Source organism: Staurois parvus, unplaced genomic scaffold (assembly GCF_062004578.1).
Source record: "Staurois parvus isolate SC_StPar_1 unplaced genomic scaffold, SC_StPar_1.0 ptg000031l, whole genome shotgun sequence".
Lineage (NCBI taxonomy): Eukaryota > Metazoa > Chordata > Amphibia > Anura > Ranidae > Staurois > Staurois parvus.
Window position 1 is genome coordinate 4,855,448 of NW_028317827.1, and position 25,806 is coordinate 4,881,253.

At 42.3% G+C, this 25,806-nt stretch overlaps 1 protein-coding gene across 2 annotated transcripts; it reads right to left on the reverse strand.

Moving 5' to 3' along the window:
- Window positions 1-4,567: 4,567 nt before the first annotated feature.
- Window positions 4,568-19,755, reverse strand: ERMN (ermin). 2 transcript variants are annotated; one of them, XM_089659709.1, is made up of 3 exons: window positions 19,270-19,755; window positions 8,200-8,310; window positions 4,568-6,026 (listed from the first exon to the last, which is right to left on the reverse strand). In XM_089659709.1, the coding sequence occupies exons 1-3, from the start codon at window positions 19,478-19,480 to the stop codon at window positions 5,581-5,583; spliced, it is 768 nt and encodes a 255-aa protein (XP_089515835.1). In that variant the 5' UTR covers window positions 19,481-19,755; the 3' UTR covers window positions 4,568-5,580. The 2 variants fall into 2 exon arrangements, with proteins under 2 accessions (XP_089515835.1, XP_089515844.1); XM_089659718.1 differs by having other exon boundaries at window positions 4,568-6,005; window positions 19,270-19,753.
- Between the last annotated feature and the right edge of the window lie 6,051 nt (window positions 19,756-25,806).

Genomic DNA, 25,806 nt, shown 5'->3' on the forward strand with positions numbered 1-25,806 from the left:
AAAAGTATTGGCACCCTCAATTTAATATTTGGTAGCACACCCCTTGGAAAAACAGCTGAAATCAATTGCTTCCTGTAACCATCAATGAGTTTCTTACACCTCTCTAATAGAATTTTGGAGCACTCTTCTTTCACCAACTGCTGCAGGTCTCTCATATTGGAAGGATTCCTTTTCCCAACTGCTGTTTTGAGATCTCTCCACGGGTGCTCTATGGGATTGAGAGTCCAGAGACTCATTGCTGGCCAGTTCAGTACTCTCCATCGCTTTGTCTGATACCATTTGTGATGCTTTTTGATGTGTGCTTTGAGTCACTGTCCTGCTGTAATACCCATGAATTCTGACGGAGACCCAACTTTCTGACACTGGGCCCTACATTGCACCCAAGAATTCTTTGGTAGTTTTCAGATTTCATAATGCCATTCACAAGGCCAAGAAATCCAGTGCCTGAAGCAGCAAAGCAACCCATAACATCAGTGAACCTCCACCATGTTTGACTGTAGGGACTGTATTCTTTTCTTTAAAGGTCTCATTTCTTTTTCTGAAAACAGTAGAATGATGGGCTTTTCCAAAAATCTGTAATTTTGTTTCGTCTGTCCACAGCACATTCTCCCAAAAGGATTTTGGCTTCCTCAGGTAAGTTTTGGCAAACTCCAATTTGACTTTTTTATGTTTCTGTGTCAGCAGTGGGGTCCTCCTGGGTCTCCTACTATAGCGTCCCTTTTCATTCAGATGGCAACATATAGTGTGAGGTGACACAGTTGTACCCTGTGCCTGAAGGTCAGCTTGAATTTGTCTGGAAGATGGAGGTTCTTTAGCCACCATTCGAACAATCCCTTGTTGCAATCTTTGATCAAGTTTTTCTCTTTCATCCACATACAGGGAGATTAGCTACAGTGTCATGGGCTGTAAACTACTTGACAATGTTGAGCACAGTGGACACAGGAACATTAAGGTCTGCTCATTAATACAGGTGAGTTTAATTACAGGAGCATCACAAACGTGGAATGCAATTATCTCATACAATTTTGGGAAGGTGCCAGTCTTTGTCCAGTCCATTTTTGGGATTTTGCGTGGAATGTGTCAGATTTGTTTTTTTGTTTCTCCACTTTTTTGTGTCATCCAATACAAACAAAAGAAGTAAACATGAGAATACCTAAAAATGTGTACCGTATTTTTCGCTCCATAAGACGCACTTTTTTCCCCCCAAAAAAGGGGGGGAAATGTCAGTGCGACTTATGGAGCGAATATAAAGCGGCCGGTCCGGTATTTCTGCCGCCACCATGTCAGAATACCGGGCCGGCCGCTCAGCTGTTCTCTCCTGCAGGGCCTTACCTGTTCCTCGCTCCAGCGCTGCACAGTCTTCCCGCGCTGGCTTCTGTGACAGCCGGGTGCCCGCTGCGCTTTGTGAATGATCCGGTGTCTTCTGGGACACATGACAGGTCCCAGAAGGCGCCGGGCCATTCACAAAGCGCAGCGCTTCTCGCGCATGCGCAGTGCGCACCCGACTGTCACCGAAGCCGGCCCGGGAAGAAGAGAGAAGGACAACTCCGCGGAAGTGGGAGCGGGTACCTGTCAAATTCAGGTACCCGCTCCCCCTCCCTCCCCAAAGGTCTGCAGTCTCTGGTCATCCCCTGCACTGTCTGCAGTCTCTGGTCATCCCCTGCACTGTCTGCAGTCTCTGGTCATCCCCTGCACTGTCTGCAGTCTCTGGTCATTCCCTGCACTGTCTGCAGTCTCCGGTCATTCCCTGCACTGTCTACAGTCTCTGGTCATTCCCTGCACTGTCTGCAGTCTCTGGTCATTCCCTGCACTGTCTGCAGTCTCTGGTCATCTCCTGTACTGTGTCCGCAGTCTCTGGTCATCTCCTGTACTGTGTCTGCAGTCTCTGGTCATCTCCTGTACTGTGTCCGCAGTCTCTGGTCATCTCCTGTGCTGTGTCCGCAGTCTCTGGTCACCTCCTGTGCTGTGTCCGCAGTCTCTGGTCATCTCCTGTACTGTGTCCGCAGTCTCTGGTCATCTCCTGTACTGTGTCCGCAGTCTCTGGTCATTCCCTGCACTGTCTGCAGTCTCTGGTCATCTCCTGTACTGTGTCAGCAGTCTCTGGTCATCCCCTGTACTGTCTGCAGTCTCTGGTCATCTCCTGTACTGTGTCCGCAGTCTCTGGTCATCTCCTGCACTGTGTCCGCAGTCTCTGGTCATCCCCTGTACTGTGTCCGCAGTCTCTGGTCATCTCCTGTAGTATGTCCGCAGTCTCTGGTCATCCCCTGTACTGTGTCTGCGGTCCATTGGTTCAGAATATTTTTTTTTCTTGTTTTTCGCCTCTAAAATCTAGGTGCGTCTTATGGTCAGGTGCGTCTTATAGAGCGAAAAATACGGTAATTGCAACTATTTTCTGGGTGAAGTGGTGCATTATCTGACAGAAATGCAGGGGTGCCAAAATTTTTGCCCCTGACTGTGCATTTGCAACTCTTATGTCTGTAATCTTGCACAGCCAACTGAGACAGTTATGCAGACATCAGCAACATATTGTACTTCCAATAATTTTTCACTGAAAACAGTAAAAAAGTATTCAAGAGAAATTGTACATACTTTTGAGACGTAGAGGACAGAATTTAAAATATAAGTAAGGCAAAACTTCTTTTTTTTTTTAATTTGGACAGAGTGTAGAGCAACTAGAACATCTGTCAGATTTGTTTTGCCATCTGTGTCCCCATTAGTAAGATTCACCCTCACTGTATGTCCTGTTTGCTGTTGTTACTGAGTTTTAAAGTAAAAAAAAATCCCACATTTTGAGTTGTCACCAGAAAAGGAATAGAGGGGAAATCTTCCAACAGGACACTAGATCTGGTGACAACCGGGAATTCCTTCACTTCTTTTCACTTCACGCTTTGGCTATGGGACAGGAAGTGAAGGGAAATCTCCCCAACTGGACACAGTTGGCAAAGAAAAAAGCTGACAGGTTATAACCCTCCCTCACTGTATCCAAAATTAAAAAAAAAGTTTTGCCTTTAGTTTTACTTCAAATATTGAGCGTTGCATACACTGAATACACTGAATTTCCTGCTGTTGGCTGTGCCCCCTGCTCACCTTCATCCAGAGTGAAGGCACTTTAATACAGGAGATGTGTTATTGACCAGATCACCGGGTGTTTTTGGTTTGATACCACATTGAAGTAATCATGGCTGCACTTCAGTTTAGTTCTCATTGCTTTACCTTTCGGCAAATATGGTCCACTGTGTTCCAAATGAAACTGTATACATGTATCAAATAGCGAAGTCCAATGAACACAGAAATGTAGGCAGTTCTAGGGGTTTGTTATCTGACACTGTTTTATGCACTTTCTGGAGCTGGTAGACAGTATGTAAGGTCAGACAGTAGATATGGCAGTAAAGGTTATACTTCAAGTGACCCTGTGACCCCAATATTTAAGCGGAAGAGTCAGGTTTTGACAAAGACTAGGACTGTGCAGTTATAATAATTCTCCATTTGTGGCTTTCTACATATTGGGCTTTTAGCCCCAGTGTATGAGATTCTGGTGTTTCGTGCGGGTGGAAGTACAGGTGCACCGTCCAGTCCCCGCTGCCTGGAGCCTCTAGAACTCAGTGAGAGGCTGACTCGGGGCAATTTGCAACTGATACAAACTGCCAAGTACCAGCTTTTCAGCCTTTCATAGGGCTTGTACACATGTGCAGTACGGACTGCTCCTCCTCCTAAATGTGGTCCCCATCTGGATTGCTTTTCATAGGAGTTTGACAGGTGGTAAGGAAGCGATATGTCGCATCATCACCAGTTGTGTTAACCCCCAAAGTGCTGCACCATGTGGCACACAGTTGCAGGGCAGATGCAGAGCAGCCCATTCACCTAAATGGGTCATGTTCTGCGGGCAGTGGTGCCCGCTGAACATGATGGAGGTACAGTATTACTCCTGTCACAAAGCATCACGGCTGTGTCATGTGTACACCCCCCGGCTGCTGTCTTTTCAAGTAAAGAGGGAGACATTGTGCGGCAGTAGAAATGTGATTCAACCGGGGGGTTTTACTGCCCCCAGCCTGCAAGTGTGTTTTACAGGGCATTATAATATCAATGTGCAGCGCTAATAAAAATGTGTGTTATAATCAATGATGACCAGTGTGATAGTAAAAGAGAAAGGAAACATCATAAAAAAGAAATAGAGAATAGTGAATACTTCAATGAAGAAACAAAATGGACGGTATACCAAATAACAAATGAAAATAAATAAGTCCTCTAAATATCATAATAGTCCCAAAAATAGTGATGTGATCAAATCAACAAAATGTAGTGACTTCCGCACTGCATCTCCACCATAATGCACTCACCAGAAGTAAGTAGCAAGCAAGCCCAGAGCAGAATGACACTAAGGGGTGTCCCTGCTTGTTCCTCCTGCAGGTGACCCGGTTGAAGGTGGGATCTCTCCAGAAGCCAGTGATACACCAAATGAACAATCAAAAGTAGAGTAGCCAAGTCTCCATCTCCAGCCCATGGTGAACCAAAGAAAGGGATTCCTCCTAGAGGGCAAGCTCATAGACCGAGCCCGGAGACGGTATCATATAGTGTAGTAGGTTTTATTAAAAAGATAGCAACCACATGGAGCATAAAATCATCAATGGATAAAAAGCACTTACAAAGATGGCCGCCGGACCATCACGTGGACGCGGCAGCGTGATGTCAGCACGTAGGATCCTCTCTGACGCGTTTCGTGCGCACGCACATTCTCAAAGGGATCCACCAAGATGGAGAGCATGAACTCACCACCTCACCTCTCCACCTCCTCCAATCAGAGAGAGAAAATATAAAGCATTCTCTGAATGTAGCCCATACCAAGTGGCCAACCTCCTGTATTCAGAATGCAGCAGGCCAGACAGTACAGGACCCAGAAGCAACTGGCGATCACTTGATTAGCAATGTTCATTTCAGTGATTTCCAGCTGTTAAGGGCATCAGCCAGGTATGGTATATATAGTTACATTGGTCCATGCCTGGAATTCCACTTTAAGACATAAAAAAGATAATAAAAAGATAAAACGACATTCAACCCTACTGAGCAGTCAACAGCAGCATTCAGGAACTTCCAGATCTCATTGGGTGCCCAACTGCCCATCATTGATCTGATATCTATAGTTGTAAGCAAGCACAAGGCTTATACCAAGGGACTAAGATTAAAAGTTTACATTTCAGGCTTTTAGAACTTTTTTTTCTAACTCTTTGAATACTTCTGTGCTAAATAATGTCAGTATTAATAGAATTCTATATCCCTTTATACATAAAGTATCAGATACCAGTGGGAATACAAGTGTATTATTCCATTTGTATTTTATACATTTTTATTTTCCAAATTTTTCCTAACTATGGGAACTCTTCCATCAGAATATATATTTTCCACACAATCTTTTTAAATAAGATATAGCAATGTATACCAGAAAAACATTAAGATATTATGTGAGGATAACTACTGGAAAGTGGGTTATTCTGCTTTCTTTATACAGAGGAAATCATAGAGGAAATGATTAGTCAACACATTGCATACATGAACAGGAAATAATCAAAGCAGCGTTGGCAATACTTAATTCATCATAGATTCAAATTCATCTATCCTTTGTTTTGTGTTTCCTTTGCGGATCTTCCGATATGATACGGTGTCGTATCTGGAATAATTATTCCTGGAGATGTCTGGCCGGTTTCCAGGTTCTTGCTGATCTGAGTTGGATTCAAGAAGGCTGCCACTTGGACTGACCGAGAAGATTGGCCTGGGTCTATTTTCTTGTTCATCACATGACCCTTGTCCATTATCATTGTCAGTTTCAATGGATGTGTTTTCTTCCTCTGTCTCAGTCAGCATCTCTTCTTCCCTAGTTTCTGAAAGGGTTTTGGCCTGCTTGTACATAAAGATATCTTGTGCTTCTGCTTTGTTTTCCTCTTGCTCTTCTGGTTTGGTGGTTTCTTCCTGACCTGGAGAGTCATGTGGTGGGACATTGACACCTTCCACCTCTGTAAAAGTGTATAGCGTTACTGTTAAATAAAAGCAAAGTACGTGATACGGTATATTAATAAAGCACAATATTATTGAGACCGCATAATAAATCTTGAGCGAAAGTGAGGCCAGTAGCAACCAATAACATTTTTTTCTCTAGCGAAGACTGGAAAATTGAAACTTTATTTCATACAATTCTAACCCTTTATAGACCTGTATAGCTGACATGTTTTGTGATTGAAGGATGGGGAGGTAGGGGGTATGTCAGGCCAGGTCAGTTACTGAATGCTGAATACAGTGTACACTGGGTTTACAGTAACTCTGGTGCCTATTGGACTGCATGGTCATCTTTAGAAATCCTGCACAACTGCTGTAATAGGAAAGTGGAGGTAAAACTATTGAAATGGGGGTTGTTACATACTGCAACTATGCCTTGGTGGGGTTTGCCCCAATCTATGTTTATGGTCAGCAGAGAAGAGAGCCAGTATCTGGAGTACATCTCAATCTCCAGTGTTGACCTGATTAACCCCTACATCTGGAAGCATGTACGGTATATGGGTACCTGTCCCCTGCTGCTCAGTTTGTTTCTCCTGTGGTGGACCGGTTCAGTCACTAGATCCCCTGGATCCCACATACAAACACTTATCATACGAAAAGCATAAGTAAATTACAGCTACCAACAGATTAAATATCCTCCTGAAAAAGCAGGGCACCCTACGAAATTCGTTGTGGATTGATTTAATCTTTCACCCCTGGATGGGATGATCACACTATTTAGCTCTTTGGTGTCCTGCTGTTATTTTTCAATTGTATATAATCCCAAGTGGGGAGGGGGCTTGTGTAGTAACCAGCAAAGTGGTTCTGATCTAAAGGCAGATGGGCCACTTTTCCTGGTATAATTATTGGATGCATATTTTAACCATCATTGGTTGAAATAAAATCATCTCATATAGGCTTATATTTTTACTGATCCAATATTCTAGTGGAAATTAGGACCAGTAAAATTAGAACCGTGTGCCAGATTCTTCATTTGCTGAGTAAAAATTTGTTAACTTGTTTTCTTCATTCACCGTATTGTCATTGAGCTTCAGCAACCTTCCAAAATTGACTGACAGATACTAGATGAGCAAGCTGTACTCAAAATTGCCCTTATATGCACAGAAAAATAGACTGATAGGTAGATAGACCAACTCCAGATGATTTTTGTTTTTAGCTTTGTAAATAGTGGGGAAATTGGAACTTTGACTTTATCGGGAGATTTCTCCTGACGTCTTACCCTGTTGCACCAGTAACAGGAAGGCACAGACAGCAATGAAAACCTCACAAAGGTTTTAGATCCTGGTGTCCAACCTGCGGCCCAGGGTCTACATGCAGCCCGTTGTCACTTTGTGTGTGGCACTTGGGGCCCTTGCAAACAGTAATCTGTGTTTCTCTATTTCCCTGTAGTGATTTCTTGCAGTCTCTTGTAATATGTCTCCAGTCTATAATGGTCTCCTGAAGCATACCCCCCATCTCAAACAACATCTACAGTATGTCCACAGTCTTTGACACTCTTCTGCAGCATGTTCACAGTCTCTAACAATCTCTTGTGTCATGCCCATGGTCTCTGACCATCTCTTGTGTCATGCCCATAGTCTCTGACCATCTCTTATCATGCCCATGGTCTCTGACCATCTCTTGTGTCATGCCCATAGTCTCTGACCATCTCTTGTATCATGCCCATAGTCTTTTTATGTGCAATTCTTTGGTGATGTGCCATTTGAAGACCTCCATATCAAGAAAATTGACCACCAGTGTTTTGGACTCTACCCTCTCTGTAAAGAATGTTTTTTGCTGTCACTTTCAGTATTGGAGAAATTTCCTGTCACTTTTTACTTCTGGCCCTGCATAGGATCAGGACGTGAGGAGTAATCTCCCCATTGGAACCCTGACAGCAATAAATACTGACAGGTGTTCTGACCTCCTCTGCTCTGCTCTATCAAAAAAGAAACAGATTTGAATGAAATAGGGCTTTAACTACATCCAATAACAGTGACTCATAATGCAAATTACATATTACATTCAGCATATCTAATCAGATAATTCAGCTCCACAATTTCCTGATTTTGGCTTGTGGTGTTAATAACACATGGAGTGAAGCAAATAGATCTATAGCCAGTTAAAAAATATCATTATGCTATAAGACAGAAACTTTAAAAGTTCTGTTTTTACCTAATGTGGTCTGACAATCTTCTCCATTGTTGTGCTCCTCAGAGTGGGTATTATGGCTGGTTAACCTTCCAGAATCTTGTTCAGCAGCTGTGTCTTGTTCTGCCTGATGCTCTGCAAAAAATGAAAACGTAAGTGCAGTACTTTAGAGTTTAGAACAATCAGTATATTAAATTACATGGGTTCCTTGTACTCTAAAGGTAGCCATTGGTTGGATGACCACCATACATCCCTATCGATATTCTGTATAATATTATCTGGCATTAGTGCACACTAGATTTAATAACACAGAATTAAACTCAATTTCCACCATCAGAAAGCTTATATTACTTACTTTTGCAGATAGTAAGCAAGCCCAACAAAGGTACCAGGCAGCAGATGCATCATTCTCGGCACACTGGTGGTACCGAGATTCACTGCATTCAGCAACATTATGCCAGTCCCTTCCCTTCTTCATGAGGGCAACACTGTTGCAAACCTAAAGGGGACTCGGTGTGAAGTTAGTGGCGTGGTGTGACACATTTCAGGAAGAGAAGTACTAAATCTGAGCCAAAATTTTCTCCGACTGTGGTTATGCACTCCAAAAAAATTTAAAATACAATATGTCTACTTGTACATGCCAGTGTAGTTATTGGCAAAAGAAGAGTGGATTATTTGTGGATTTCTGATGTTGATGGGAGGGTTTACCTCTGCTTTAGCTGGCCACTTTAGATTGCCATTTTGCTAGTATCCAATATAGTGGTGCTATCAGTTAATTTTAGGATATTATCAAATTGTACAATTTCTTGCTTAAGTTGAACTTTGCAGGCAAAGTAAAAAGTTTACTTAAAAAAGAATTCTGGGATAGTCAAAAAGATCACCCATTAGTACACCCTCCTACACAAAACATTAAACAGTTGATACAATTTTGAATATCCTTACTATTTAGGAGAAAAGTCTAATTGAATTTTCCTGATGTCATCTCTGTAATTCAAAAGATAGCAGCATCTGCTCTGCCAATAGGAGGTGTAACAGCTGGGATTACGTCATATCCTCTCTTATCTCTCTCTGCATTAAAACGAAACTATAGTTCCCATCAACCAAAGGGAATAGTAGTGAATGTGGGCAGTTACACTAGCCCTGTAAATGTTGAATGCGTCAGTGTCTCACTCTGCCCACCACTGCAAGTGGGGCTGAATTACATCACTGCTTCCTGGAGAAAGAACTACAGAAGGGATGTGACAAGACCAGTGATTGGGGGAATAGGAGGCATAGCAGCCACTGGTCTTACAAACAGGAAACCAAAGAGAATTAACAGTTTGATTTGAAAATGAATTAACTATTTCAGAGCAACTACTCAGGGAACCAGAAGATGGATGACATATTCGGTGAAGGTAGAAAATCAGCAACAAGGACATGTAAAGATGTTTTTGTCTGAAATTGTGCTTTCCTTGCTCCTGTGCTGATCTGCATAGCCATTGGAACCAAAGAAAGAAAGCCCAGGGTATACTCCAAACTAACGTGTTGGAGATTGCACAGGTCTATGGATTCCTTTCCCGACACCATATGGCAGCATGCTGTCAAAGCCAATGGTACCCAGCACTGTCACATTGGATAGGGAGCATGAGTCACGTATTTACCCATGCCCAGGAGTACTGGGTATATCAATCACTCACAGTGAATGAACAGATCAGAGTGGATGTCAGGAGAGGTTAGTATATGTTGTTGGGGATAAGGGGAGCTAAGTGAACCATTTCCTTTGCCCTGCATGGATAAAGGGAACATATACTTTAACTGTATTTGTCAACATCATCCTACATAAGTTCTGAACTGTCATGGGTAGAGATAAAAAAAGCAAAAAGGGGGCCCATCAATAATCCAGTGGACTGGCTAGGGTGGCTGCTAATGTCCATAATAAATAAGACAACAATAGTGTACCATCCTCCTAGTCAGCTATAGTTGGCTAGATCCTAATGGTTAGAAAGGTGCTGACTAGCAGCTCAGGTGTAATAGTCAGAGGGGTAAAATTTTGGTCAGGAGCTGGAAGTCTATGCAGACTTAGCCCTCTGAGACTCCCCCCTGCCTAGAGCAGCAGCCTACCCTCAAGCTGTACAGGAGAGGATCTGAGTGAGTACACCTACACCCCCTGGGCAGATAGGGGAAGGTGCACTCTGGTGTGAAATCAGATTAGCCCCCTACTTATGACTGTTCACCTCCTTAAAGAGAAAGGGATACCTCCATATAGCTAGGTGAAGAGGAGAAGTTCATCTAGAGTCTAGGGTGGTACACTAAGGAGATGCTTGCTAGCTCTCCAACAAAGACTGTACTGCAGAAAAGGTTCGTACATAGAAAAAGTTTGTACATAGTTCCAGGAAGCTGTCCTCAGATGATCGGTACCCTTGGGAATCCTGTACACCTCTAACCATATCCAAGCTAAATCCCTTCAACAAACAACAAAACCAAAAGCTCAAGGACTGATTTCTGACTTTGGCTACAAGCTATTGTGGAAATGTGTGATGCCTGGCTGTGCAGGACCGTAAGGGGACCCAAATTTTCTAGCGACTCCTAAGGGGGTAGTGCTACAATAGAGGATTGTTTTTTAAATATTCTCTCCTATATAATAAACTGATTTGGACACTGCCAGCAGTGGTAGACAACCACAGGGCTAAGTGATGTTCATGTGGGCAGGGTCCAATGCATGATTGAGTACCCCACACTCTTCTGGGGCTGGCCCCAAAAAGAGCAGACTAAGGCCTGCCTCAAAGGATCCACACAGTCTACATCCCTCTTGGTACTCCATTACATCCACACACATGCATATATGGTGTGTCTAAAACATGGTCTGCCCCTGTACACCCATTCACCATGCTCCTGGTCATCTGTAGCATCAACACTCTTCCAGCTGGGGACACTTCTTGCATCAGGTCTGATATCTTACACGTGGTTACAGGAAAGATCTCGTACTCCCCTATCCACCACCATCCCCTAACCTGACCAGGTTTGCACAGAGTTGGTTCCACTGGGATCCTTCTTCTCAATGTGTGTTTCTCATGAGACGCATTGTCTAACATATGCTTAACAGGGCGCTATCCCACTTCACTGCAGTAAAGGTACCAAGTAAGCAGCCACAGGCTTGGTCTAACTCAATTTTTTTAAGTAGTTAAATTCAATGAATTCTCAATCAGCAATATACATGTAATGCTCTCTAGTTTAGCCAGAGAGAGTTTATTGTTTTATTTTTGTAGGTAGAGGCTGAGTATCAGCCTGGGATGAGTCAGCCTGAGTGAGGCAGGAGTTCACCTCAGGACAGGCTGGGAGGCTCTAATAGGGCAGGGCTTCTGGAGCCCTTCCACTCTTCCAGAAATTTAGATAACTTTCTGGAAGAGAGGTGGAGGAGGGAAGAAGGCACAGATCTGCATGTTTGAAGGATCTTGGCCAATCCCCTGGCAGAAGGCTGGGCATCTCTCAAAAATGGCAGAGCCTGGGCAGCAGGGGCAGAGTGTTAGATGGAAGATGGAGTGAGGAACTGGAGTTCCGAGCCTGGGAGGGGGCCCCAGGGAGAGGGCCTACCTACAGGCAGGTGCTGGAGCAAAGGATATCCAATGTGCCACTGTCTTCTAGGAGTAACATCCTGAACAGCAGGGAAGAAGCCAGCCTAGCAAAAGGTCTGAAGGCAGCCACCTACCCATTAAGCTATCAGGAAAGACAGTGTGAGTACTCTTACACCCCCTGGGCCACATAAGGAGAGAGGGCAGTCAGGTGTAAAACCCAACTAGCTTCTCATCCAGGGCTGCTACGTTAAATTGGTAGTTTCTGGGTCCCCTTACCCAGGGAATACCCTCCGTACAGCTTGGTGAAGAGTAAGATTCATCTGGGGTCTGAGGATATACATCAGAAAGCTGGAATGATCTCAGATGAGAGGCTATTTTGTTAATATCTGTACATAGTTGCTTAGGACTTTGTCTTCAAGTTTGCAGTTCCCTTGGGTATTCCATACACCCCTCAACCCAATCCAAGTTATCAGCCCCTTAATAAAATCACAAAAACAAGCTCGAGGACTATTTGCTGACTCTGAGTGCATTGTGTGTAAGAAAAAGCCTGTTGACTAGCTGTGCAGAGCTGTAGGGGGGGGCCAAAACTCAGTGACTACTTAGGGGTAGTGCTACATGGAGATTCTCCCTTTATGAAAGTCTACATTCTGTGCCTAGTAGCTGGGATGCCAATCTCAGGGGGGTAATGAGAACAGATTATATTGTTAAACCATCTCTCTCTTTTGGCTCTTCTCTTACCATCATCCATCCAAGATTCTGCCAGCTAAATTCACTCTAAGTATATATAAGATCCTGCCAGGAAGGAAATGAAATCATTCTCCTTCCTGGGAGGACTTAAAGAGGAAACCTTCTTTAAGGGGGAAATACATTAACCCATGCCTAAATGCTGGATAAATTAGTGGTGCTGGACACCTCAGTGCCTAATATGTTTGGTGACCTGTAATGTTGTAAGCATCAAATAGCACACAATGCACTCTACTATTGAAAACAACTAGCAATTATAGGATAATGGTGTTTGGGACAGGTGGCACTAAATTAAATTGTACAGAAAAGATATCCCATAGACAGAGTTAGGAAGGTGATGGGCCAAGAGCACTTCAATGATATAACAGAAATATATCATACTGACAAATCCATGGGATTCTTGGAGAATTCAACAACTGTCTTCCTCCCTTGTCACGATTACCAATTAGTTTTGTTACATTCAATAAAAAATGTGTAACTAGTCAATAAACCCTAAACACCCGTTACATTTTCCAAATAAGTGTACATTTACCTTTGTTTTATCTATTTGAAGCTGAAAGAACAATACCTGCTGATCTGCCAGAAATCCAGTGTGTTCCTAACTTTCTGTTTGCACTGACACACAGTGGGGTTAATTTAATAAAAGCAAATAGGTTGTTGACTTTGCGAGGAAAATTGCACTTTCCAAGAGAATTTTATCCAGAACATATTCATAACATGTTACATGTTACACCCTGAATATCTATGCAACATGTAATATGTTATGAAAGGTGAACTTATCCTTTAAGTACAGTAGGTGGACAACAAATTCTGTTTCTTTTAGCAGTATTGAACTGATTGAGAAGAACTAAGAATTACTGACAGCCGGTGTTTATGAAATACACTGTGGGCTTTTTTTTTTTTTTTTTAATGTTAAGTGAGAATGCATTTAACAATTTATGTCAGGGGCTGCAACATTTGGCCAAAGAAAGAACTAAAAATGACAATATACCATTTGTAAATGTGGAGTTATTTACTAAAACTGGAGGGTGCAAAAATCTGGTTCAGCTCTGCACAGAAACCAATCAGCTTCCAGGTTTTATTGCGAAAGCTTAATTGAACATGCTGAAGTTAGAAACTGATTGGCTGCCATGAATAACTGCATCAGATTCTGAGTGCACCAGTTTTATTAATTCTCCCCCTGTGTCTATGATAAATAATGATTATTATCAAATTAAGGCACCAAGTGATAATATACTAATGGAGGATTATGAAGATACTGAGAGATAGCGTCAATTTGAGAGACAGAAGTCAATTTTGTTTCCACAAACATAGATGTGTATGAATTATGTTTGGTCATAATACAGAGCATGAGGAGCTTGACTTTGTACAAAATAACAAGAAAATACTTGAACAAAAAAGGAACCACATTAAATGGTTCCAACCACTCATAGTTCCAATCAGCCAAAAAGAAAAGAAAAAAATTGGATGGATGAGGGAGTGTGCCTGTAAATCCCAGGTCTTCCCCCTCTCCAGAGGAGGATGAAAATACAGTGCTCCCACAATCACATTATGGGGGGCTGTGTCAGAGGACCCAACATTGCCCAACTGGCTGTGGGAAAGAGTGGGCAGATACAAAGGAAGATGGACGGCAGGGTGGTATTTTCTACAATGAGGACTGTGGGCCAAAGGCCTAGGACAGCAGAATTAGAGATAAAACAACCTCTGGACATTTGTGGTTAAATTCGGAAAATGAACTATCATAAGAAACATGTCCAGGACATGTTGCCAGGTGTCAGAGGACTCTCTATGATTCAAGAAACTTGAAATTATCTCTCCTTTATTGTAGTTGCTAATCTGTATAGTGTACAGGACACTGGGAATGTGTTCTAAACAGCAGGTGTATATCCCAAAATTTGTGTTGTGTTCCCTTTAAGGGGGACAGTTTTGCACACATTTCTGAATACTAAGGGGTTCTCACCCATGCAGGTTGAGGTGCTCTGGGGTAGTATGGCTAGAGACGGCTGACTTTCAGTACTCTCTGAGTTAATAAATTGTTACTAGGGACCCGGAACTTCGAAAACGCTTAGACTCCATGCAGGGGTTAAGACACAGCCAGGGGAGTGATGAGGCTCCCAAACTGTGGTTAAGGGTGAGCCCTCCGACAAACTGAGACGCTCGTTGCTGAACCCCTGTGGCCAGTCTGGCACCCTTAACAGGGAGGAACTCTAACCCCTGTGTGCAACCAAGAGATTGGCGTGAGCCTGCTATGTAGTTTCGTTGTATCAGAATTTCGGATTGCTACCTGTTTTGCTGAAGAAAGCTATTTTAGTTTGGCTGTTTTGCTTTTACCAATCCGTCTGACTGTCGTTCCTGAGCTACTTCATATCACAATAGGTAAAAGTATCTGGGAAACTATGGTAGACAGCATGTGTGCCTCCTTAACACATTCTATCATTTTTTTTAACTAAAATATTTGCATGCTTTGACCGGCGCCATAACGAGCAGGAGAATACTTAAATACTAGCCCTGACAAGAGTGGATGCAATGCCTTAAAGTCACCAGGAACAAATTGCACAATGACACAATTTCAAAATGGCACAAATTATTTTGGCATGAACTGTCAATGGTTTGCAGTTATTGCAGTTATACAATTCGGGATGCTGATCCAGGTCACATCATTGCCTGCATAAATCAGTTCTGTGATCTGTAATCCTGGTACTTCTTATGTTATTAAAGGTTATCATAGTGAGGCAACAAACTAAGTAGTTGGGTACAATTAAGGCCCAAGAAGGGACTGAAATGAGTCAACCTAGCTTTGTGTTGGATTCCCCCTCTATGTCCTAATGGATTACAAATACAATTTCTATGGACTTTTAACCCTATTGAGCCATGTGGCTGGACCTTCTTCTATTATACAGTATGTTAACTAAGTAGCCAAGATGATAAAAATTATTTTTCCCAATTATTTAATATGATGATACTATGATTATTTTTTTAACATGAACAAACACAGCATAATCAGTGCAATACTTCCTTTAATAATTTCAGGTGAATGCCCTTATTAAATGTTCGTATTTTCCATTGACATTTTCCCCTCTAATATTTTTTTTTCAGGGTCAACTTTGTTTGCAACTGTCAGGCTCGGTTCACACTGCTGTGGCCAGGGGCGTATTTGCCACGAGGAAAACAAGGCACTTGCCTAGGGAGGCACTTTTTAGGGGGGTGGCGACGCGCCTCAGAAGAAGGGACGTCAGTGATGTCACTTACTACAGCAGAAAAATACAGTGAGGAGTGGGAGTATCAGGCCCCCCCTGGACACTGCCATCCTCCGGGATCATCACTCAGTCCTGGCTCCCCACCACCATCCACTGCTGAGAGCTCCAGGAGCTCCGACCCTCAGAGCAGCCTACAGCCTGGCTGGGTGCACTGCATGCTGGGAGTTGTAGTCCTTCCCCTGCCTCTGACCTGCCGCCTCCACAGGAGCGAACTACAATCTTGACAGGCTGTGCGGGGGAAGGACTACAACTCCCAGCATGCAGCGTGCCCCGGCTGTAGGCTGCTCTGAGCTCTCTGCAGTGGATGGTGGTGAGCCAGGGCTGAGAGATGATCCCGGAGGACGGCAGTGTCCAGGGGAGGCAGGGATCTCTGTCACAGAGATGGAAGAGGGAAAGGAAATGTGGTTGTGAGGAGGATACATACCAGCAGTACATGGCTCCCCCCCCCCCTCAGTCTCCACCCCTCCACCAGCCCTGGTGAGTGATCTCCATCCTACTACTGTGTATACCATGTATACTATTGGGGGGGGGGGCGGAGAGCTGACAGAGACTGACCAGAGACTGCTAGGTGACTGACTCATACCACTAACTGACACCTTCGCACCGCTCAGACCACTAACTGACACCTAGGCACCACTCCTACCACTAACTGACACCTTCGCACCCCTCATACCACTAATTGACACCTTCGCTCCGCTCATACCACTAACTGACACCTAGGCACCACTCATACCACTAACTGACACCTAGGTACTGCTCATACTACTAACTGAAAACTAGGCACCGCTCCTACCACGAACTGACACCTTCACACCTCTCATACCACTAACTGACAACTTCACACCGCTCATACCACTAACTGACACCTAGGCACCACTCCTACCACTAACTGACACCTTCGCACCACTCCTACCACTAACTGACACCTTCGCACCACTCATACCACTAACTGACACCTTCGCACCCCTCATACCACTAATTGACACCTTCGCTCCGCTCATACCACTAACTGACACCTTCGCACCGCTCATACCACTAACTGACACCTTCGCACCCCTCATACCACTAATTGACACCTTCGCACCACTCATACCACTAACTGACACCTAGGCACGACTCATACCACTAACTGACACCTAGGTACTGCTCATACTACTAACTGAAAACTAGGCACCGCTCCTACCACGAACTGACACCTTCGCACCGCTCATACCACTAACTGACACCTTCGCACCCCTCATACCACTAATTGACACCTTCGCACCACTCATACCACTAACTGACACCTAGGCACCACTCATACCACTAACTGACACCTAGGTACTGCTCATACTACTAACTGAAAACTAGGCACCGCTCCTACCACGAACTGACACCTTCACACCTCTCATACCACTAACTGACAACTTCACACCGCTCATACCACTAACTGACACTTTCTCGTCACTCATACCACTAATGACACCTTCTCACCGCTCATACCACTAACTGACACCTTCACAGAAAGATGTGGTCGACCACTAAGTTCCGCTCAGCAAATGGTGCACTAGAGACAGTGGGGGTGCACTAGAGCGGGGAAGCAATTTTTTTGTTGCCTAGGGAAGCACAAAACCTAAATACACCACTGGCTGTGACCCCAGTGGCAGCACCCTCCAGAGTGAAGCTGAGGAGACATCACTCCGTACAGGGGACCGCCCCCTGTACGGAGTGACATCTCTTCAATGTCATCACTTCTGGTGCCGTGCCATCTTTGCGTTCCATGCTGGTTCCAGCAGCGTTTGGACACACACCGCTGCTCCTGTCTTGACTGGGATGACCAATCCACCCACCGGACCACCACGGAAACCTTCCTACATGGTTTTTAAATGCCCAATCATATCTGTCTACTAGTGAGTTCCCAATTTGCTTATAAATGGAACTGTCAATATACTGCACTTAGTCTGGCACCCCTCTGTGTTCTTTTCTCACTATTTATATTATGGACAATTGATGGACTTAGTGTATATCACAATTTATGTTTTGATTGTATGACTATTTGCTCCTTTAGCGCACATCCCCTCTCCTTAATTTTTCTCTAACTGTATTCCTTGCAAAATATTTATACAAGTAGGTAAATATACTCTATAAATTCGCACTTGATTCAATGCATGCACTTCAAAGGAAAAAGCAAAAATATGCCCTGTTTTTATCTTCTACTTTTCTAAACATCATACAATGTTTTCAAGAAATAATACAAAATGGTAGGAAAATAAAAAATGTTTGCTGAGCTTTAATGCTGAACTCCAGGCAGATATAAAACTTCAAATTAATTCAACTTTGTAATTATTTATACATAATTAAAAGGTTTTTTTACATGGAGATGATGTAAGCACATGAATTTGACCTGGCATCAGCCTTTTGCCATCCCTGTACATCAGAGCTCAGAGTGCAAGAGGAAGAAGCAGCACAAGGAGACAATCAGCTGTGTGTGCAGTGCTCATGTGCTAACAAGGAACGGAATGTGCTGATAGGAGGAGAGATCACAGCAACAGACCAATGGGCTAATCAGTCCGCTGCTTCTGATTTCACTGTCCAATTAAGTCAAGACCAGTAAATATTATTTAGATACAACAAAAAAAAAAGCATGCCTCATGTCCTGCCAAGCAAGGATGTGCTTTATTGGAGAGCTATGTATCTCATGATGAGATAGAAAGGAATATAGAGGGAGATTTACAAAAGCTGGCTCACCCAGAATCTGGTGCATCTGCGCATGGTAGCCAATCAGCTTCTAACCTCAGCTTGTTCAGTTAAAGTTTGGCAATAAAACCTGGAAGCTGATTGGTTTCTATGCAGAATGCACCTGCTTTTGTACTCTCCAGCTTTAGTAAATAAACCCCATAGCTCCTTTGGAAGGTAAAACAGCCTTTCATTTGTGTATTGTGTATGGGAATACTAAAAGGTCTTAGTTATGTTCACATACACATGGATGTGAAGCCCTGCAGTGCCCTTCATGATTCTACTAGGCTTTTGGCTGAAAAATTACAACTCAACAGTAGACCTTTTATCCATTGGAAGCCCTCTGTTAATATATGCAAAATACCTTAATGTCAAATTCCAGTCAAAACTTTTGTTTTACTGTCTGTGTCCATGTTGAAGAGAACTCATTTTGCTTCCCTACTCGGGAAAGCTAAATGAGAAACTTGGGTTATTTTTTGTTGGCCATAGAACCAACAATTTTCTAGCACTTTTCTAGCAATTTTAACAATGTTTTGTGTCTGCCTGACTACTACAATTAACCTGATTGATTGAGGAAACCTACCACCAACAAATTCAACTGAGTCATATGTTAATTAGAAACATTGGTGGTAGGTCATCTTGATCTTCAATTGTTTTTGTGAATGAAAGCCAGGTAAATATGGTTGAAATTAGAACATTGCCCAAGTATACCACCAACACAACAGTTGCTAAGCTCAAAGTGACCAAGTGACAAACTTGCCTAGAAATGCTAGAAAATAAACCTTATAATTAATTCACAAAAACCTACAGCATTTTTTTTTCATTACCTTTTTCAGTGTTTTCCTTGATTTCCAAAGAATCAATCTTCTCTTCTAAGCATATACCAGATCCCTCTTTACTTTCACTTGGACACACTGGATTATTCTCACGTGTTTCACATGCTGTAAATGTATCCATTTGATCTATAATATTGGTTAGCTGTGGTATTTCAGGAAGTCTATCTCCATTGCATTCAGAGATCTGGATTTCGTCTGCCATTATACGTGTCTTAAAGATAACTGTAAATCCTTACTGTGAAACTTGACAATGTTGAATAATTATGAATAAATGATAGCCTTGGTTTCTTAGTTGGATTAGGACTTCTGAAGCAAAGGCTCACAGCTTAAACAAACAGGGTCCAATGACATTATGGAGATTAAAGTGATCTCCAGCAAAACACCATTCTTCCAGAGATGTTACCCCACGCGTTTCTCGGAGTTAGCATGAATCATTGTAGACACATTTGTCTTTCTTATAAGGGGACTGGTAGTGTAATAAAGCTTTTGTGTGAGCAGCCTGTAGTTATTACAAATTTTAGGCCAATAGCAGTGGAGATTTTCAGTTTCTACAAGAATGGCTCATTGTGCTTTGATTGTAAACAAGAGAAACAATTGTTCTTAATCTTTAATCCAAAGCAAATGACCACTGCTAGTCACATTAGGTCTCGGCAACCAGCTTACAATTCAACACTAACCATTCTGTTCTATTAATCTGCTCAGGAACGTCATTAGACAAATGCTCCAAATTTGAAACACTAATTACTTCAATATGCTCATTGAACTTTTGACACAATAAAAAAAAGGTACATTTACCAAGCTGTGGCTATTGGTAATAGATCAGTCATATCATTGAATAACTTGGAATAGCAGTTAAATGTCATGGATGGTGGTATGTAATATGTGATGTGATACTGCTAATGTCTGCTATTTCAGTGTTTGCCTAGAGGGGTGGTTCACCTTTTCAGAAAAAATGACAAAATTTAAAAAAGGTAAACTAAAGCCAGTCATAGATGGTTCGAATCTTGGCTGGTTTGATTGTTGTACAACTTGGGTACAATCAGCCTGTAGGATATTTCATGTGATTATTGCCAGCAGCAATAGCCACTATCAATAATCTCTGTGTTTTCTTGGAAGGGATGGCTCGCCCACCGTACCTCCAAAGGATTGGCCTGCATTCCACCAACAGGAAGCTTGGGCTGAACATGACGGCAAACCAGAACCAGAAGTGACGACAGCCATGGACGCGGTGAGTGAGACTAGTCGAGGTCCCACAGCTGTCATCACTTCCTGTTTCGGATTGATGTCACGTCCAGTCCGAACTTCCTGCTGGTGGAACACACGCCGATCCTTTTGAGCTATGGGGGTGCTAATACTTGCAAGGCTGTTTACATTAGTGCCGAGTCTGGGCACAAATACAAGTGAGTGCTATTACTTTATTACCTTTGTTCATCTTTTATAATAAAAAACTACACTACACTATATTACTTTTCTGGTTTGATGTTGTGGTGTCTTTAGACTGATGATTGGAGATATATGGAGATTATAGAAGATCTACTGGAGAGTGGTGTGACCATTTTGGAGGATACACAGTATATTATCCCAAAGTGCTAGTTGACCTTTAGTGAAATAGTTGGTGAGTGTGCACTTCTCACAGAGGTGGGGATTTGTGGTGGCACTATTAGAAGATTATCTATCAAGGCACAAAAGATTTAAACGCACGGCGTGGTGAGCATAGTGCATGTTGATGGATTTTATTGGATCATAGAACATATTTATGGAGTTCATGATCATTATTGATTTTTGATTCATGTAGAGATTTAATTGTGTTAGCGCCTCATACATCCTTTTTTTAATTTCACAATAAGAGTGGATAATATATTTCTTCACTTCACAGTAGCTTCATGGTTTACTTTAAATTAGAAGCAGGTGTCTTTATATATAATTAATTGTTAACCAAGTTAGTCCCTCTATGGTTTCCTATGGTCACTTGGGAGCAGCTGTCTGATTAGAAGCTGGGCCCCTTGTGACCACTGTGGCCATATTAGGTGAGGGCAGAGCTTATTTAAGCCTCTGGCCCCATGACATGGCACATATTTTGTGAATGGCAGGGGCAGGTTCCCTGCCTGTTAGTGGCAGCACTTAGCATCAGGGAAAGGTTCCAGAAGAGTAGGGAAAGTGCAGGGACTATGTCTTCCTCTCTGGAGAAGTTTCCCAGTTGGGTTGGACAAGCCAGGCCTCACTTTCACTCCTCCAAGTTATAGAATCACTGCTGTGCTCACCCACTGGGCCTGTTTTGTACCTTGTTGGAATGTTTAAAATGTAGTTACCCCACTCTGCCTCTGTGTGCTCTATGCCTCTGACACCACACTTCACCCCTTTTTCAACAGGGATTTTAAATCCCTGCTCTTCTCTCTTCTTCTCCTTGTCCCTGAAGGGCTTCTAGGACAGATCAGAATGATTCTCTGTGCTGGCGCTAACTAATCAGAATCACTATGATCTCTCCTAGAAGCCCTACAGAAAGAAGGGAGGTCTTAGATTCCCAGACCACATCACCTACTGCATGGGTACTGACAGGTCATCACGCATTGAACTAAGTCGAGCAGGAACCAGGGTGGTGGAGAGGGTGTGGGGAGTTAGATCATTTAATTTTTTCTGAAAAGGTGAACTCATACAAAACAAAACTCTGCCTCTACTCCAGCAAAGCAATGTCCATCACTGGCACCACCATCTTCCCTCTGTCTTCTTTCAGGTTCAAATCTCCAACCATGTTGATTGGCCGGCAAGAGATGACATACGTCCCACGCAGGCGCATGGGAGTTAATGTGTAATATATTATGCGATATTAAAGAGATATTATAATGCTTACACTTCTTAACAACTAGAGAAAAGTAAGTAATTTTCCTTTTACTTTATTCTTTGCAAAAAAGTAAGTAAAATGGAATTATAAATGAGCCCCCGCCCCCACCCAACAAAAAAAAACACACACACACACACACAGTTTTTAGCTTTTATGATGATGGTTTACTAAAGACTTAGGGAGTGAGATCTCATTTGGCTTCTGTCAACCAATTAAGTGCAAGCAAAACCACTGTTGTTGTCTTTTGCATGTTATTGGGTATTATTTGCAAAGTAAAGTTTCACCACATTCACTAAGATCTGGGGAACATTTCCTTGCAAAGTGAGCAGCATATTACCCCTATGACATTTATCAAAAATGACAGGAAAATATAGCATATATGGTGATCTTTAAAGCTCAACCCCTGACAAATATAAAAATGAAAAGTTCAGCTCTCTAATCATTAATACATCATACATTTGTGTAGAAATATTATATGCATGTGACCAGGGGCAGACTGACAAGTCATGGGGCCCCCGGGCAATAGGGGATCATGGGGCCCCTGTGTCCTTGCCCAAATTTAAAAAAGCCTATGAAAAAGGTACCAGGGGCATTTCATGGGACCCCCTACTGACCCCGGGCCCTCTGGCAGTGCCTGAGTTTCCAAATAGTCAGTCCGCCCCTGCATGTGACGTATGTACTTGAATGTGGCCTGGTATCAGCCTTTTGCAATTCCTGTACAGCAGAGCTCAAATTCACGTTCATCTCTGTAGACAAAAATCCTTGCACCGGCCTTGGATATGACCACCAGTTCCTGACCGCCTAAACACTAATATTGTTTCTTGTTCTCAAGAAGAAGCAAACAGTGAAACGCGTTGAGATTGATTGGGCACAACACATAGAAGTTTGTTATGCAACATATGTATTCATCAGAAATAGGTGAAAATATCTTGATTTTCATTGGATATTTATTCTGCATTGCTATATTGCGTAGCATTGAGGCAGTTAACATTGACATGATTTTATATGTATCTTACAATGTTCAAAGACTGCTATTGAATTACCATTTTTATGTCTGCACATATGTAATAAATACTACAGTTTATTTTATGTAATAACTTGTGCGGTATGTGTTCTTTGCACCTACAAATTTAATTATCAAATTAAAAAATATACAGTATTTTGAAATATGTGATCTATACAGGGATGCAATGCCCAACAGTCACCATCTGCACAAAGAAACTGTATACCCCATTGTAGCAAAAATAAAAAAAATCACCCAGACACTCCTGAACCATGCAGTATGCATCTCTCAAAAAAGTACTGAAACAATAAAACTATTGATTATGGTCTCAGAAGGTTCCTATTAAGGCTAAATGTTTATTTCAGCAGAGTTAAAATGCAAAATATTGGTTACACATTTCAGATGTTACACTCCTCAACCAAGGATGATTAGGACTTCAACGTCTGGAATACATAATGATCTTTTTTCTTTTGACTCTGTGGGAATAAACATGGCTTTTACAGGATGTAGTGGTCAGAACCTTTCCCAAAATTGTAAGCAGGTTACATTTGGAGATGAAAACAACCCACTGTGGCATAGAAAGCTTGTTTGAACAAGAAATAATTACATAAATTCTAGATGCATTAGTAGTAGTCACTCATTTTCATCTGCTTTAATTGTTAGATTTATGATTTCTCTCTTGACACATTAACATGCCTATATTATTATATAGTTCAAGTAATTACTTAGCTTTAAAGTTGTTTTATTGGGAGTTTTCACACCCATCATCCCAGTTTAGGGAGCCTTAACGATTAAAAAAATGGAATGGAATGCATCATTCACCTAATAATGTTCTCCTGGATAATAAGCAATGCCAAAAGCATGTATGCCAGAGTCATTTATGTGTTTTTTTTACAGGGAGCAATTGCACAATGCATTTATAGGAATTATAAGCAGGGAACATGAATACCCTGCGGATGGTACAGATTATTTTCAGGTCATTTTCAATAAGCAACACATTTCATTTTAAAATACTCAAACTGTCCGTAAAAGCTTTGTATTTGTATTTAAAAAAGAGAACATTTTAATAACTGTAATCGATTTTAGTGGCCAATGGGTATCATTTTAAAAATGAAAGGGTGAAAGTGAACATAACTGGTACTAGCACCCACAAGTCTGTCCACCACCAGAATTAATTTGATTGTGAAGTCAAAACCGGGCAATAAACAAATGAACAATCACTGGTCCCTTAGTCTATTGCATCACATCCTCTATAGCACAATATATAGAAAAACTCTTTAATTATTGGGATTTTTAAGGTGCTAATTTAAACATGTAAAAGAAAATGATCTAAAATATCAAATAACCTATTTAAAATGTTTAAAAACATTTTTTAGAACATAATAAAATACATATATATGTTATAGAAATATATAATATGAATACTCAGCTTCCTGAAGACTACTTTTGCACTTCAGGTAAATGCAAAGTAGACAACATCACCAATGAACACTAATGTGCCTACACAGTGCCTTAGTTAACCATACCCCTAGACCAGCCTTTCTCAACCTTTTCAATACAGAGGAACTCTTGAAATAATGTTCCCGTCTCAGGGAACCCCTGCTAAAAATTACTAAACAGCATCTACAACTCATGATACATTAGTGTGATGGACAGTCAAAAGAATGTTCCTTGTGTGACGGTGCGCGGCGTGAGACCCCAGCCTGTCTTACCAACTCATGACCGAGGACCAGCCGATCTCGCACCGCGCTGCCACTTGCATAACAATGCAGCTGTGCCCCGCACAAAGATTTTCCAGCTCGCGGGACCACAATCTATGTGCCAGCAGCCTGAGAGCGATTGTTACTGGGTCAGGTTAATTACACAATTAACCCTTCACACTGCCACCACCACCTTTTTACAGAGAAGGAGGAAACTCACAAATCTTAGCAGTAACACTATGATATTAATATAAGCGTCAGTAATACACCCTGTCACCACAGACAGATGTATTGAGAGGATTATTACATACAGTAGCACTCTTCAGAGACAGGGATTCTTAGTTTGCATTAAAAGCTTTAGAGACAGTTCAACACTTTTCAGAAAATAGGATTTATTACTAAAAAGGTCAAAATGGTGCAATTTAAATTTTTACAGAAAAAGATGTACCAAAGTTATAAAGATATAAAGAGAGCAAAAAAACAACAGAGAAATAAAAGAAAGACGTTCAGAAGGCAGAATACTTGCAAAAGTCCTTGGTTTGAGCAGAGTCCAATTGTCCAAACAAAAGGCTGCTTTGGCTCTCAAATCTTAGATAGTTCCTGATGGATGTTAAAAGAGAGCTCCTTTTTCTCCAGGCTGTCAATCTTTTTCTATCATCTCAAAGGGGTTTCTCCTGAGAACAAGTGGCCAATCATCCCGTTTTGGGATGGGTGTTAGGCGGCAGAGGTGTCCCTAGGGTTGGTGTCACCCGGTGTGGTAACACTTGGTGACAGCCCCTCCGACGATCCCCGCAGAAAGCCGACGGGGATCCTGCGGGGATCGTCGGCTTGCTTTACAACTTACCTTTTTGTGGAGCGGGTCCGGTGTCACCCCGTGCGGTCAGTGTCACCCGGTGCAGGCCGCACCCCCCGCACCTGCCTCAGGACACCACTGTTGGGCTGTAATGAAGGTTATGACCAAATCTCTTACAATTTCATACTACGGT